The sequence below is a fragment of the Oratosquilla oratoria genome, chromosome 8, assembly GCF_046742065.1.
Source record: "Oratosquilla oratoria isolate Oo_2021 chromosome 8, ASM4674206v1, whole genome shotgun sequence".
Lineage (NCBI taxonomy): Eukaryota > Metazoa > Arthropoda > Malacostraca > Stomatopoda > Squillidae > Oratosquilla > Oratosquilla oratoria.
The window spans coordinates 56,801,829-56,818,251 of record NC_134784.1 but is presented as its reverse complement, the minus strand read 5'-3'; the positions used below and the strand labels follow the sequence as shown (position 1 = coordinate 56,818,251).

Below are 16,423 nucleotides of genomic sequence, written 5' to 3'. Positions count from 1 at the left end.
CTCCCTTCTCTTTACTTTGTACCACACATACGATTCCCTCGTCCTAATTTGTAGCCAATCTATGAAAGCCTGCTTCTTCTCTTCTACACCCTTCTTTCCTTCCTCACCCCACCATTCACTACCCTTCCTCCTATTTCCTCCCGCCCCTTTTGTTCTACATACCATCTTTGCACACCTTATGACTCGACCCTTGAACCATCACCATTCCTCCACTCCTAGTTCTACTCTATCCTTCACTCCCTCCCACTCCTCTCTCAGCTTCTTCTTATACTCCTCTTTTTTATTTAAGCAGTTCACTCTAAGTACCTCCCTACCTTTTGCCTTTTCCTTTCTCCACCTATTCTCCACACTCAATTTACCTTCCACCAGAAAATGATCTGATATTCCCCCACTCTCTCCCCTTAAAACATGTATATCCTTAATTCTTCCTTCCATACTCCTGGTGACCACTATATAGTCCATTAACGCTCTATCTGCCACCCTTCCATCCACCACCCTCTCCTATATGTATTTATGCTTGACTTTCTTCCTAAATACTGTATTTGCTATCATCAACTCTCTTTCGAGACACATCTCCACCATCAATTCGTCACTACGATTTTGCCTGGAACACCATACTTCCTAATCACTCCGTCTATTGGTTGGTTTCCTACCCTAGCATTAAGGTCTCCCAATACACTATACAACTACATTGACATTTCTCCCTAATCCCTCTATGCACTCATTTAAATCTACCCAACAAGCCTCCCTTTCCTCTATGCTCTTCTCACTACCAGGCCCATACGCACTTACAAAAACCCACATCTCCCTTCCAGCTTCACTTCTTTCACATCAACCTTGAAGAAGCCTCCTTCCACTCCACTACACGCTTACCTATCTCTTAACTTACTAGTATAGCCACCCCTTCTCCCCCTCGTCCCCTCTTCACTCCTGAGAACCTCCCAACTACACTCCCAAAGTCACACTCACCCCTCCCTTTCAATATAGTTTCACTCAAAGCCAACACATCCATCTTTCTTCTCACAAACATACTGCCTATCTCTTCCCTTTTACTCTCATCTATACAACATCCACGCACATTAAAATACCATTTCTTTTTCTTTCTTTCTTTTTAAGAAATGTCCTCTTTTGGGACTACAGGTAGTAGGATTCCTAGTCCTAATCCCCGTCCCGATTTTTTTTTTTTTTTTTTTTTCGCCTTTTACGACTAAAATGGGAAGACTTGGTGGCATCACTCTGTCCCCCACCACAGTGTAGGCGAAAAAGGGAAATAAATATTCAGAGAAGTGGGACAGGACAGTAACAAAGGGTTTGGGGACAGCATAACGAAGGGACAGTCGTAGTATAATAAAAGTGTCATATTTTCTCTTTGAACAGAGTCTTCCTCTATCACAGACAAAAATGATGTGTGACTCTGGTCCGTAGGGGCGCCCCATATAGATCCTAAAGTATCAACTGCATGCTACTTTGCCACAATAACATGCAGCCAATATTTATGATGATAATAATGAAATTGATATGATGATAATAATAATGATAATAATGATAATAATAATAATAATAATAATAATAATGATAATAATGATAATGATAATAATGATAATAATAATGATAATGATGATAATGATAATGATAATAATAATGATAATGATAATAATGATAATGATAATGATAATAACAATAATAATAATAATAGTAATAATAAAAATAATAATAGTAATGATAATGAAAATAATAATAGTAATAATATAATAGTAATAGTAATAATTATAATAGTAATAGTAATAATAATTATAATAGTAATAGTAATGATAATGATAATAATAATAATAATAACAATGATAATAATAATAACAAAACAATAATAATAATAATAATAATGATAATAATAATATGGTAATAACAATGATAATAGCAATATAATGTCATAATTATATTAATAATGAGGATGGGCGATTTGATAGCATGTGAAATAAATAGAAACATGGTAGCACGGTACAAGAAAAGTCCAAAAGGTAAAAAGCTGGAGATGTTAAATGAAAGTGGTGAAGTTAGGGACGTGAGAGAAGGTATCTACTAAGAGTCGAGAGGTCTGGGAAACCATTCTTAGGGGACAAGTTTCGAGGTGGATTCTGTCTATTTCAAGTCACCAGTTCTCTTGTTTGTGTTTTTGTAATTGGCAATGTAAAGGGATTGATATATTTTCTGTTGTTTCTTGTGTAGACCTTCGGCTAGAATAGTGGCGTTTGTTTCTTGATGGTGTCCAATGTCCGCTTTGTGTTCCTTAAACCTGTTATTAAGTCCTTTGTATGTCTCACCGTAGTATGCACTGTCGCATCCATTACAGGGAATTTTATAGATGATGCTACTGTCACGGTTCGTCTTGGTTTTGTTTTTTTGTGATGAAGTGTCCCATTTTCTTTCCTGTGCCATTTACTATGATAAGTCCCGTCCGTCTCAGCGTCTTGGAAAGCATGTGAGAGTCAGAGATAGAAACCACGAGGTTATCGTAAATCTGGCCTCTCTTCACTTTCTTTTCTGTCTGATTTTAATGGTTTTCCGTAGTGATGTCCCTACCATGCCCTCTGGGTACCTTAGGTTATCGAATGCAGCGGTTATGAATTTGAAATTCACAATAGAGGAAGAAACCAACGGTTCCCTACCTCTACTCGACACTGTCATCTTCAGATCGGACGACAGCGCTAGGTTCAAGTTATACCGCAAACCGACAAACAAGGACGACTTCATCCATTACTCCAGTGCACATGACGAAAAGACTAAATTCATGTGTCATTATTGGGTTTTATCTTAGGGCTTTTAGAATATGCAGAGGAGTATTTACAGGAAGAAATTAAATACATAAGGTTTTTTTCCCTTTACAAGGGAGGTAGCCAAAAATCAAAGGGATTAAATCCACTCCCACCAATTCCATCCCCACATACTCCACTCCTACTCAGCCCAATTCCTCCCTCTTATCTTGGCACTTCTTGGAAGACGGGTCATCCCTGTATCTCGCCCACTGCCTTGGGTCAGAAGCAGTGTCGTAAGACACAGCACATCCACAGCAAGGCCGCTTCATTTAATCAGCGACTCCCCTCTCCGTCCCCCTCATACAAAAAAATAAGACGGGGAGAAATCCCTTCGGGCTGCATCAATTTATTTATTCACACATACTCCGCCCCCCCTCCTACCCACTCCTTTTCATGCAACACAGCATCATCCATACACAACCATTCTCCACACACCCCTGTCTTCTCCCGTGCTTTCTCAATGCCCCTTTTATCCCATTCATTCATCTCATCTTTGGTCGCCCCCTCATTTTCACTCCTTCCACATCTGCCTTCCATACCTTTTTTATTAATCTTTCTTCACTCATTCTTTCCATGTATCTAAACCATCCTAATACTCTCATCAACCATATTTCCCAACTCCCTTTCCACACCGGTTCTCCTCCTTACCACCTCATTTCTCATTCTATCCAGTCTAGTTACCCCTATCACAGTTCTCAGGCACCTCATCTCAAACACATTCAAACTCCTCTCTTCGTCTCTTATGTTCCATGTTTCTGTCCTATACAGTGCTGTCGGCACAATCACTCTTTCATAAAATCTCCTCTTAGTATCCATTCCCAAATGTCTATTTCTTATTACACTTTTTAATCCACCATGGTATTCAGTTGCTTCTCTCAATCTACATTCTACCTCCACACCTCCCTTTCTCGCCACATTTGCACCCAAGTTTCTAAAACTATCCACTTCCTCCAGTCTCCCTTGGTACTCACTTTCAGTCTGCTGCCACTTTCTCCCTTTGTACATCTCATCACCTTTTACCCACATTTATCTTCAACTTCCATATTTCGTACTTCGTATGGTCACCGAATCTCATTAAAGATATTGACACATTGGACAAAGTACAACGGCGAGCCACAAAACTGATTCTAATTGGAATTGATAATATCAAAAGTGACAACATTTTCACATTGAATGAGAATCCGACAAGAAATAATGGTCTCAAACTGCCAGAAAAATTAATGGAATAAACTTCCTGCAGAGGCAGTGCAATGTAGTTCAGTTCCAAGCTTTAAGATTCGTTTAGATAAACACCTAAGCAAGATGCTGTAAAGACTACCATTTATTTTGTATTATTTGTTTATTATATGTCTGTTTGTTTATTATTATTCGCTTGGTTTTCATTTATAATTATCTATCTGTCAATTTATTATTATTTACTATTTACCTGTTTGTTTATTATTTAACTATACCTATGCATTTATTTTTTATTAGTTATATCATTATAGTTTTTATTTGTTTTATTTATTATTATTTATGTTATTATAATCTTTATTTGTTTGTTTATTATTATTTTTTTCGCATTCGACCTAGATCAAAAGGTCAGAAAGATCAAAAGGTCTCCTGCCGGTATGCTTTTCCTTTGTAACTTTGTCTCTAACTTTCTCAATCCCTCCTCTGATCCTGCCACAAGCGTAGTGTCTTCAGCAAACAATAACTTATCTCCCAATTTTCTCCATTTTCTTTAACAATCTCCAATCCCCGACCCATCACCCTTCCGTTTACCTCTCGCACCACCCCATTCATGTATAAATTGAACAGCCAAGGCGACATAACACTTCTCTGGTAAAGTCTCACCTTTACCTTAAACCACTCCCTTCCTCCATTTCTGACTCTAACACAGGCTCTACTACTTTCGTAAAAATTCTTGACTGCTCTTAACAGCTTTCCTCCTATCCTATATACTGTATAGTTGAGCAATAGTCGTCACTCATGTCAGGTCAACCGGGTAGCTGGTTGTGCTACCGTGTTCAGCGCCAATGAGGTACAATTTCTACTTAGTAGAATTGAAGCCTTGGAGGATGCTGTAAAGTGCCTTAAAGAGGAGAATCGAGCTTTCTGCTCGAAGGCCCAAAATACGGAAGACAAAACTAGTTTGGAGCCTGGATGGAAAACGGTGACAAATAAGACGCGGAAAGCTGGGAAAAAAATCCTCACCAGCCCCACTCGATTGCAAGAACTCGTTTTAAGCACTGGCGGGTCTAAAGAAAGGAGAAACAAAGGAAATTCAAGAGAAAGGAAGGGCAGATGCTGGATTCCTGCCCACAGGTAAGATTTTGGTTGTAGGAGACAGTCAAGTGAGGTACTTAGACAGGTCTTTCTGCGATAAAGATGGGGAACATAGGGCGCAGGTGTGTTTTCCCGGCGCGGGGATAGGAGATGTTAGAGATGAAATTGAAGAGTGTTTAGCAGGGGAAGGTAAGGATCCTGTCGTTTGCTTAAGTGCTGGGGGCAATGATATAGGTAAATTAGGGATTGAGGAATTGTTTGCGCTGTTCCGGGATGCGCTAGACAAGATTAGGAATAAGGGAGGTGTTCCTGTTGTATGTGGAATCCTTCCGAGGCGTAGAGTTGGAGGCATGTGGCATTCCAGGCCTATTGCAATGAATTGCAGGCTGGCAAAACATAGTTAGGCCAATGAATGGGCTTTTACGGTAAGAATCATCTATATACAAGGGACGGGGTGCACTTGTCGCCCAGAGTATTTCGGCTCCTTGCTGAATCCCTTGAGCGAGAAGTAGGCATCCTACAGGTTTTTTTCTGGTAGATTACGTGGGAGTAGGGGGGGGGGAAGTAACGGAAAAAAGTTTAGGCAATAGAAACAACTTAGAGAGGGATTGTGAAAACAATCACCAAAGCAGGTGGAGGGAAGATAAATAGTAGAAGCATAATTAACCAAATTTATTTGCTGCGAGGTAAAGCATGCATAGAGAATTTTGATATTATAGCTGTTACTGAATCCTGGATCAACATGGCTGATAAACATTTCCTTCCGGAAATCGAAATAGAAGGATTTAAGTTTTTTCACAAGGATAGGGTTGGCAGGAGTGGGGGAGGTGTAGCACTTTTCGTTAGAAATACAATAAACTGTATTATCAACAATTCGATTAAGGAAGAGAACAGTACGGAATCTATCTGGGTAGAGATTATAGGGAAGAATAAGAAATTTATTATTGGCGTCTTGTATAGATCTCCTAACCTCAGCGTGGAGCAGACTGATCCCCTGATTCATGAAATTCTCAGAGCGTCCCAGTACAAAAAGGTTGTGATCATGGGAAATTTTAATTATAGAAACATTGACTGGGAAACTTTAATAGGAGATCAGGAAACGAAGAAATTCCTAGATGTGGTGCAAGATAATTTCCTAAAACAAGTGATTACCGATCCTACGAGGGGAGAAAATACTCTGGACTTACTTTTAAGTAAAGATGAGCACCTAATGAGTAATGTAAAAGTGGGAGATAGTCTAGGCTCTAGCGATCATCAAGAAATATGATTTAATATTATTTGGGAAGAATTAAAAGTACGAATAACGTCCAAGTAACAGGCTTCAAGAGAGAAAACTTTGACAGTATAAAAACCTATGTGAAATTGAATATAAAATGTCACACAGACGTTACGGACGTTTCAGACATTGTCGGCGCGGTCAGGTCTCGGTACATGACCAGGGGTCGGGTCACGGAGGGCAATATGCATACCTAGGGTCAGGTCACTTGGGGGCGGAGGCTCAACAGACAGGTCAGCGATTTGGATGAAATGTATAGCAATCTAACTGATCTAATTATTAATGCACAAAATATATTTATCCCCTTGAAGTCAATACGGAAAAATAGTAATACTCCCAAATGGTTGACGGATAGATTGAAACATGAGATCGGAATTAAAAGAGGACTTTACGTAAAAATAAAAACGGGGAAACACACCTTAGATCAAGATATAACGAAATGGCAAAGCTGGTTAAAAAGAATACACGTACAGCTAAACGTAATTATGAAATCAAGGTTGCCAGTCAAGGAAGATCCAACTCAAAGGGTTTCTTTCATCTCTATAGAACAAAAAATTAAGAAAGAATAGGACCAATTAAAAACGATGAAAAAGTCATGATAGAATCGGAGGAAAAAATGAGTGAGGAGTATAACAATTATTTTCCCTTAGTGTTCACTGCGATCCGATTTTCAGTGGGGATGAAGAAAGTACTCTAATATCAGCATTAGTAAAGTAGAAGTAGTCAAGCAGATTGAAAGACTACAAAATCCCCGGGTCAAGACGAAATTTTTCCGAGAATACTTAAGGAGTGTAAATTTGAAATCTGCGACCAGTTAACTGAAGTATCTAATAAATCGGTAGACATTGGTTTTGTGCCTATTGCTTGGAGGCAGGCAAACGTTGTTCCTATTTTTTTAGAAGGGAGATAGATCGTCTTTATGCAATTACAGGCCAATCAGTTTGACATTGGTTATAGGAAAAATGCTTGAATCAATAATAGTAAATATATTCAGAGAACACATAGAAAGACATAATTTAATTCGTGATACAAAGCATGGTTTCTCCAAGGGTAAGTCATGTGTGACTAATCTTCTATCCTTTTACACAGGTGAGCGAGACAAGAGACATGCCTCAATTTTCTTCCTGTAAACTGTGTGACTTGCCCAATGCAAACAACCTTCAGCATTATTGCCTTGAATGCCCTGCAGTAACAGATTTAATCCCCCATAGAGAGTCTGTCATTGATGTATGTAAATACTTGCTTGCCGATAACCATTTAGAAACACTACTCTTACGTCACCCACACTTTGGTGGGTGCTAACTATCGCAGTACGACGTAATAATTCTCATGTATGATCTTGTCCACGACTGTCTCAATTATGTCAATGTCTCTTATATCATGACTGTGATATTGTACATACTTTTGTTTTGTATATACTGTTGAATGTGATTGTTTTATACATGCTGTTATTACCACTGATTATATACCGTGTCCTCCACCACTGTGTCCCAACCTCTGAAATTTTGTACTTAACTACGAATTGCCACCTCAGTCGAACAGCGTGTCCTATGAGTCACGATCCTCATGTAAATAGCTAATTACCTATGTACTAGGCTTGCCGCTCTTTGAGCGTAATAAAATGATTAAAAAAAAAATCCTTTTACACTAAAGTATATAAGGCGTCAGATAACAATGATAATCACGACTTTAGCAAAGCGTTCGACAAGATGCCACACCAGAGACTACTAAATAAAATCAAAGCCTATGGCATAGGAGGGAAAGTGTTAGAATGGATTAGAGCTTGAATTAGTTACAGAAAACAGCGGGTCACCATAAATGGAGTAAAATCTAGGTGGGGCAATTTTACTAGTGGGTCCCCCAGGGCTCGGTTTTGGGTCCCTTGTTGTTCATCAAGTACATAAACGACTAAGACGATGGGATGAATAGTGATGTTAGTAAGTTTGCGGACGACATTAAAATAGGACGCCTAATTAGGTCAGGAGACGATGCAGAGATTCTGCAGGATGATCTTATCAAATTGTTCACATGATCTGTGAAATGGTTGTGTAGCCATACGTGTTAAACGTAGGGCTACACAACCCCGAAAAGAGATACAGCTTAGATAACACGCTTTTAGAGAAAACTGAGTGCGAGAGAGACTTGGGAGTTCTAGTGAGTCCGGACCTTAAAACCAGGAAGCAGTGCATTAGCGCCAGGAATAAACCTAACAGAGTATTAGGTGTCATTGCTAGGACGGTAACGAATAGAAGTGCAGAGGTAATGATCAAACTCTATCTAGCGATAGTTAGACCCATCCTTGACTATGCGGTACAGTTATGGTCGCCGTCCTACAGAATGGACATAAATTGACTAGAATCAGTACAGAGAAGAATGACCAAAATGATGCATGGACTCAGAAATTTGCCTTACGATGAGAGGCTTAGGCACCTTAACTTACACTCTCTGGAAAGACGCAGAGTGCGGGGTGATCTAATAGAGGTGTTCAAGTGGATCAAAGGCTTTAATAAGGGTGAGGCAAACAAGGTCAACATATTAAAACAACAGAGCAGGACTCGTAGTAATGGATTTAAACTGGACAAATTTAGATTTAAGAAGGAAACAGGCAAGAATCGGTATATTAATAGGGTGATCGACGAATGGAATAGACTTAGTAACCATGTAGTAAGCGATGAAACTATCAGTTGTTTTAAGAAACGATTAGACAACTTTATGGATGGGAATGACAGGTGGTGATGGCTACGAAGCTGCCTAGTGTAGGCCTTATGATCTCTTGCAGTCTCCTTCATTCTTATGTTCTTATATCTACAATACCTTCCACAGTGCCTTCCTGTCTACCCTGTCATAAGCCTTTTCCAAGTAAGAACACAATTTCTATGCATTAATACAAAAAACGTCATATCACGTTATTTGAGGAGTGAGGTATCAAGATCCCATGCGGAAGAAAAGAAATAAAAAATATTCACTAAATGGTCATAATCCAAAAGGACTTACTGTTATGCTTATATACGAAAAATCAGTCTAATCATCAAACATTTGATTTTCTTTCATCGGGAAGAGAAAGCACCGGTTAGTTACGTAATATTCTGTCGTCACCGGGAGCAATGGCAGGCTATACGTCACTTAGAATTCACTGGCCAACTGAGTTGGTTCCTTACCTGAGCCAACGGTGACGAAGAGGAGAAGAACGGAGAACTTGTTCATTGTGTATGCCCAGTGTGTTACCAATTTCTTGTTAGTCACACTTTTTTCGGTATCTACAAGTCAGTCACCACCGGCTTGTCTCCAGCGTGTGCACTGAGAAGAGAAAAGGCAGCTATCAGTTTCATATCTAAATAACCGTCTAATCTTATCACCTGGATAACTCTCGTGTTGCCGTCACTCAATAAACCGTAGCAATGAACCAATTTCATTACAAAGATCTTTAGCACTGCCAACGGTATGTAGTTAGTGAATATGTATCTGAGCAGCAGGAAAGATTAAGAAATTTACTTTTTTTATTACCTCTGATATTCGTCTGAATGATTTATTGGCTATTTTCGGACTCGCATCCCTATCTGAACCTATGGTAACCCTACCTATACCATAAGGTACTTTTCCTTTTACTTAGACTATTTCCTGGCGCTTTTATTAATTTCGCTTGCACCCACCTCCCCATCCAACCCCATCACTCTAAGATGGGAAAGGAGTTGTACTGGATATAGCACCTTCCGTACCAGCAAACACTTCTTTTATTCTGACTGCCTCCAACCTTTTCTATTCATCTCCGTCGCAGCCAACCCCCTTTTTTTTCATCACTAAAAAGTTAAGATTACCTATCCCTCGTCTAACTACGACACGACTAAAGACTTTCCACATTGAGATTCCTGTTTTCATGAGACCGGTCAGCAAGAGGTGTCGCAGCGTGCTGGAGGTAAGCATTAGGATACCAGTTCAAAGGAGACGAAAAGGTATGCACAAATCATAGGAGGAATATCACCAAGGAAAGGTAATTTTTATGAATGGGTTTATGAGAAGAAGAAAAAAAAAACAGGATAGAGATTAAAGCAGTGTTTGTGGAAAGGAAGGAGAGGGGGCTAGATCACATTGTTTTTGTAAATATGCTATTAGAGGGGAATAAATGATAAGGATAATTCTTGTCTCAAGTTTCACTAATGAAAAACATTTAGCCCTACGGTGGTCAGCATCAGTCCTCGTGTCCTCCCATAACTCTCTGAGTTGAAGATACTGTTGACGGTGTGGGCCTCTTTCTGTGTAGCCGGACTGGTAAGATGGAAGGAGAGTAATCGTTGGCTTCACCTATCCCGGAGGAAAGATAGCCAAACTCCAGAGGCCGAAAGTCAGCCCCGAACCTACAGGTGGAAACAAAAATGCTGATGGGGTTTCAAGTGGGTTGGCAAAAAGATAATTTCCTCCGACTTCAGTCTCCTCGCCAGCTCCGGACCTCCTCAAAAGCTACCTCTCTTGTGAGGGGGAAAAAGCCCTTGGTGTATAGATAGTTCCATCTAGACTGACAACCGCATGCAGGTCCCACAGAATGATAATGAAAAGGAAATACAGATTTAGGCGAGGAAGTCGGCGCTCGGTCACCACGTTAGGCCTAAGATCTTTATCAACTTTAATTGTATCTTCTTCGCCTTTTCACGTAAGGAGAGCTGGCACTTCCCTCCTATCACCATAAGACAAGGGAATGAATAGTTCCACACATACACAGACACAGTACAATAAAGATAACAGTTCAATATTTCTTCCCAGAGAGATGTATGGGAAGGCTCGAGGACGATTGCCGGCCACTATGGTCCTGCGGATTTGCAGTCAGTGAAACTCAAGGCAACAATCATTACTTCATTAATTAACTTATTCCCTTGCTACCTTTTCACGGTTTTTCTATAACTTCACCAGTCTCACTGCTCATAACTCCTTTTACCCCCTTGCAAAGATAAATGTCAAAGCTATCTTCCTTTCTCCTCTTTCCTTTTACAGTATTTTATTTGTTTATCTGGGGAAATAAGTTCCTCAGCAATGCTCGCATATATTAATATTTAAAAGACTTTTAGGTAACAAGTAATTGGAAAAGCGTAACAAATAGTCTAAGATACCAATGTAAATAAATAACTTTTTAATTCGCAGCAAGAAAAAATAAATCCACACCAGTTACAATACAGAAACCAATTACACTGGGTAACACTAGTTTTGTTTCTTTAAATGTCTTTCGTGTTTCCAAGGTTATTTTCTCTCCTGATTTTAGAAATACCATTCCGTTGAAAATGCATAGCATCGATATTTCAAAAGATAATTGGGGTTCTATATACAAAACAAACTATACTGAACTACGATATTACACTATATTTAGCATATTCACATTGTCTATAGATAGCTGATAATTTGTCCTTGTATTCCCTTTTTAAACTAATGACAAAATGTAGGAATAAAAGCACGTGATACGGCTATAAGAGCCCGCTAGAAATGCACTGATTAGCGTGATTTCCTACTGCGAGTTCCTTGATCTTTACAAACCAGTGACCATATATAGCCTCCTATCATAGCAGTGTCCCATCTTCCTTGATATATTTTCTCCATTGCAGCAATGTCCTGATGGAACCTCTCACCATGCTCTTCATTCATTCCAAAGGTGAATGCAAAAAGTGCACCTTTAATGACATTCTACATCCTAAGTTCGCATAACTTTCCAATATTTTGGTACGAGCTGCTTGTAGTTTGGATCTTTATCATTGCCAAGGAATTCGTTAACTATACCTCGAAATGCACGCCTACCTTTCTTTCGACGTCATTCATTGCATTCTCAAGTTGCACTGACTTCATAAATTTCCTTACTTGTGGACCAGTCAATATACCACCCCTTTGGCCTCCAGCGGCGGCGCCAGGAATTTTTAGTTGGGGAGGCTAAGGGGGGGCTGAGCAAATTTTTGGGGGGGCTAATAGTAATATGATAATACACATATACTCATTTCAGAAGGGGAGGGGGTTAATGGTACTGATGGCTGACAAATCTTTAGCCCTGGCAATTAAAAATTCCACTTAATAAAGTTATTTCAATAAGTGTTTTAAATTTTCAATTTGCTCATTTCAGTTGGGGGGGCTGGCCACTTTTTTTGGGGGGCTAACCCCCCCCCCCCCCTGGCGCCGCCACTGTTGGCCTCTGATAGTTTTGGAAAGAGTAGACGAATCTCTTGAAATGCTTTTCCACCATAACCTAGTGCTTTCACAAACTGTTTCGCCAAACCAAGCTTTATATGATGTGGGGGTAGCAACACTTTTGTAGGCTCTACAAGAGGCTGTCTAATATATTTTCTTTGTCCCGGCTCGTGCCGCTTAAATTGTTTTTATCGGCTTAAGAAACCTGCACAGCGAAGCTATAGCGGTAATCCCCTACCACACTCCTGACCAAATGGCCATTTCCGGAAGGGTGAGTGTGGTTGGACATTTCCGCACAAATCATCAGAAATTTAAAATTCCCGGCTCTGTGCAGGTAGCGCATGCGTTGACAACCCCACCTCCCCCTCCCTACCCCCTCACTCTTGGAGGGCTAGTCAACCGTCTACTTCACTTTAATGAGAAATAAAAAGCTTCGCCTGTGGGAGGAGGGAGGGCCCCTACATCTGTGCAGGTTTCTTAAGCCGATGAAAACAATTTAAGCGGCACTAGCCGCGACAAAGGAAACATTATCGGCTGAAAAGAAACCTGCACAGCGAAGCTATGCATGAGACGAGGATAGGTGGGAGGAGAAGGTGAAGCCCAAATTTTAGTCGAGGACAGGGCTCAAGCCGTTATTACGTGTGTCTCTCCTATGGGACACTTGTTCATTTTATCACTCAGTAGAGGGGAGAAAGGAAGCATCAAGTACTTTTACCAAAAGATTTTTTTTTTTTATGAACAATATTGTACAATTTACATAGTGTGTAAATTCTTTGTAGAAAATTGTATCCTACTCAGCGGTTCCTGGGCCTTCCCCTACCCTTCGGTCGCCCTTTGTCCCCCCTCTTTTGCGATGAGAGGGGTGGAGCCGTTCCCATGGCGACACATGGGACAGGGGTGATCGAGTGGTAGAGATACCGTGTCCTGAAGGAAGTTGCTGATGCCCAGCCCCCTAGGGACTGCACCCGCTCCACAGAGTGGGTGCGGAGAAACGCCAGCAATGCCGCGAAGCTTCTGATGTTGTGGGCGTGGGGGGCATGGCCCGGGTCGGCCTTCTCTATAATGCGGCAAAGTAGACGCGCCAGGGACCTCGGGGTTAGGGGGTTCCTAGATTTCGAATCGTAGAAGAGATGATCCTCGGAAACCCCTTCCGTGCGTTCCACGTAGTCTTTAAACGCACGGACCGGGCACAGCGGGTGTGGGTTTCCTTCCTCCAGGAAGGATGGTATTCTGAGAGGGCCAATCATGTCGTCCGCCTGCTCATTTTTGGCTAGGAATGTAGGTGATGGAGAGAGGGTTAGGGCCGAGCAGTCCTCCTCCAGTTTGGAGGACGGGTGGCGGGTGATTGCCGCCAGCTGTGAAGCCCTGTAGCCCGTAGCCAGGTCGAGCAGAAAGACGGCACGTTGAAGGAAGTGTTCCTCCTCCATGATGGTCCCTTCGAACGTCAGGTACTGCAGAACACGATGCAAGGACCAGGCTAGGACCGGTTGACGTCTCAGCTCTCTCGAGGCGCTGATCCCCTTCAAGGAGGGTTCGCGCCCTCTGTGGCACTCTGATGTTCATGCCGAAGTACAGCGGATCAGCGAGGGCTGCATAGTGAACCGAGATCGTCGCCGGTGCCCTGTTGGTGGAGTCAGCTAGCCAAGTCAGGAAGTCCAGAACCGTGCTAGCGGAGATGGTCACTATCGCGTGTCTCCGAAGGAAGTCCTGGAATCTCCGCCAGCAGGATTCATATTGCCGCACTGAGGACGGACGGTGAGCTCTCAGCATCTTGTCTACTGCCTCTGTAGAGAAGAATTGGCTGAGAGCTCTCCGTAGAAACTCCAAGCGTGAAGTCGAAGTGACGCTTGGAGAGGTGCGGCAAGGCTGCTGGCTAGGCAGGCTGACCCTAGTAGAAGGAGAGAAGGGCACCACCTCATTAGCTCCCCGAACCACGGCTGAGCTGGCCAGTAAGGAGCTATCAGGAGGACCCGACCCTTGAAGGACCTGAGGGTCTGCATCACCTTCAGGAGGACCGGTGTCGCTGGAGGAGGAAATATGTATACGTACTTCCAGCGGTTCCAGTCCTCCGTGAAGGCGTCCGGGCCTCCTGCGCGTGTTCTTTGGTTGTAGGTGAGGAAGAGGGGGAGCTGGGTCGTGTTTGGGGAGGCAAATAGGTCCACCTCTGGGGTGCCGTAGCGGAGGGAGAGCGACTCGAACATTTGTGGGCGTAGTTGCCACTCCACCGATGTCTCCGAACCTGGATAGAGCGTCCGCCCAGTCGTTCTCCCGGCCCGGAACATACTTCGCCGAGAGTGATACGGCCCTGCGTAATGCCTCTGCGAAGATGTCTTCGACAGGGCCAGGAGTGGACCTGATCGGGCCGTACCTTGCCTCTGCACGCACTGTACTGCCGTCACATTGTCCATATCGAAGCGGACGCTCGTGTAGGAGATTTCGGGGTGCCGTTCGAGCCATTCTTTCACCACTATCAGCTCCCGAAGGTTGATGTGTAATGACCTTCTCTCTTCCGACCATCCCCCGCACGCTTGATGTCCCCAGCTCGACTGGAAGCCCCACCCTATGTCCGAGGCGTCCGTCGCCACTGTTATCCGAGGTGGGGGTGGGGACCATGGGACTGACTGGTGTAGGGCCCCTGGCCGAAGCCAGGGACGTAACAAGCTGTGGAGTGCTGAGGGTACCGGCCTGGGAAGGTCGCGTGGGAAGAGCGGGATGCTCCTGTTGACCTCTCGCGTCAGCCGTCGGTCCTTCAAGCGGCCCAGTGGAAGGGCCGGGGCCACGAAGTTGAGGCAACCTGACAGGCCCTCCCACTGACGGCGGGAGAACGTTTGAGAGAAGTACGCCCTCCTGACATAGTGGAGTGTCCGAAGAGCGTTGTCTAGAGCCAGTGACAGGGAGGCGTTGATCGTGTCCCACTTGATCCCGAGCCAACAAACTTTTTGTGTGGGGGTGAGGGCAGATTTGTCCCAGTTTACTTTGAAGCCCATATGCGCCAAGACTCTCAGAGCCACCGAGATGCTGGTTGATGCATCCTCCTCGGTGGGCGAATATAGCACCCAGTCGTCCAGGTACATGAGTGTGGAGACGCCTGCTTTCGCCAAGCGTGCGCCTACCACCCTCGCTAGCTTCGTGAAGACCCTTGGGGCAAGTGAGAGTCCGAAAGGGAGTCTGGTAAATTGATATGTCTCCCTCCCCACCTGGAACACCAGGAAACGGCGATATCGGGGGTGGATGGGGACATGCCAATATGCGTCCTGAAGGTCCAGGGACGCTAACCAATCTCCCTCCCGGAGCACTGACCGGACCTGAGCCACCGACACCATCTTGAATCGCAGGGGTTTAAAAAATTTGTTCAGTGCGCTCAGGTCCATAACCAGTCTCGTTTTCCCTGGGTCTTTCTTTGGTACGGTAAAGAGACGGGACAGGAAGACCCGACCTGTCGCTGGTTCCACTATTCCTTTTTCCTTCATGTCTCTCACGTGGGGCAGCACTGAAGAGGACACCTTGGATGACGCGTGAGGGTGGCATAGTGGCTGTGGGAGGAGAGAATTGGGAATCAGCTTATCGGTAGTAGAGTGTATACCCCCCCCCCTTGAAGGGCAGGGACAAGTTACTATCCATATTATGTAAGAATATCACAACAACAGTTCCCTCAGAGGATATAGGTAACGAGACCCACCGGGAGAGACACCCAAGGCCAGGCGAGTCCCTGGCGGATGACCCTGGCGGCCCATCCGTGCGCAGGCCACGCGTGGTGCCAACTCAGGAGACACCCCACTTGGGGACCTTCAGATGTTCTTGAACTTCTGCTGTTGTTGCTGGTGTTGTCGCTGGTTGGTGGTCCTCTGGGGTTGGGAGGAGGTGTGGTGTTGTGGTTGTTGGCGCCGAAATGTCTGGGGCTGTTGCTGATGCG

The 16,423-nt window shown here is 43.3% G+C and overlaps 2 protein-coding genes across 2 annotated transcripts in view; both read right to left on the bottom strand.

Annotated features, from left to right (window-relative positions):
• LOC143027747 (uncharacterized) overlaps positions 1-9,651 on the bottom strand; it is a 40,585-nt gene extending 30,934 nt beyond the window's left edge. The window contains exon 1 of the mRNA XM_076189256.1: positions 9,513-9,651. Coding sequence (XP_076045371.1) covers positions 9,513-9,558 — 46 coding nt within the window. The 5' untranslated portion in view covers positions 9,559-9,651. The remainder of the gene's footprint in view (positions 1-9,512) is intronic.
• An 889-nt stretch (positions 9,652-10,540) lies between these two features.
• Positions 10,541-15,833, bottom strand: LOC143027393 (uncharacterized). Its single transcript, XM_076188676.1, has 2 exons — positions 14,896-15,833; positions 10,541-10,706 (listed from the first exon to the last, which is right to left on the bottom strand). The coding sequence occupies exons 1-2, from the start codon at positions 15,831-15,833 to the stop codon at positions 10,541-10,543; spliced, it is 1,104 nt and encodes a 367-aa protein (XP_076044791.1).
• Positions 15,834-16,423: the final 590 nt, after the last annotated feature.

Excerpts from the sequence above, each read along its gene's own strand:
- LOC143027393 (XM_076188676.1), bottom strand. The coding sequence starts at position 15,833 with ATGGTGTCGGTGGCTCAGGTCCGGTCAGTGCTCCGGGAGGGAGATTGG. Across the intron at positions 10,707-14,895 it reads GACAATGTGACGGCAGTACA|GTTCGGGGCTGACTTTCGGC; the intron begins GTGCGTGCAGAG and ends TTCCACCTGTAG.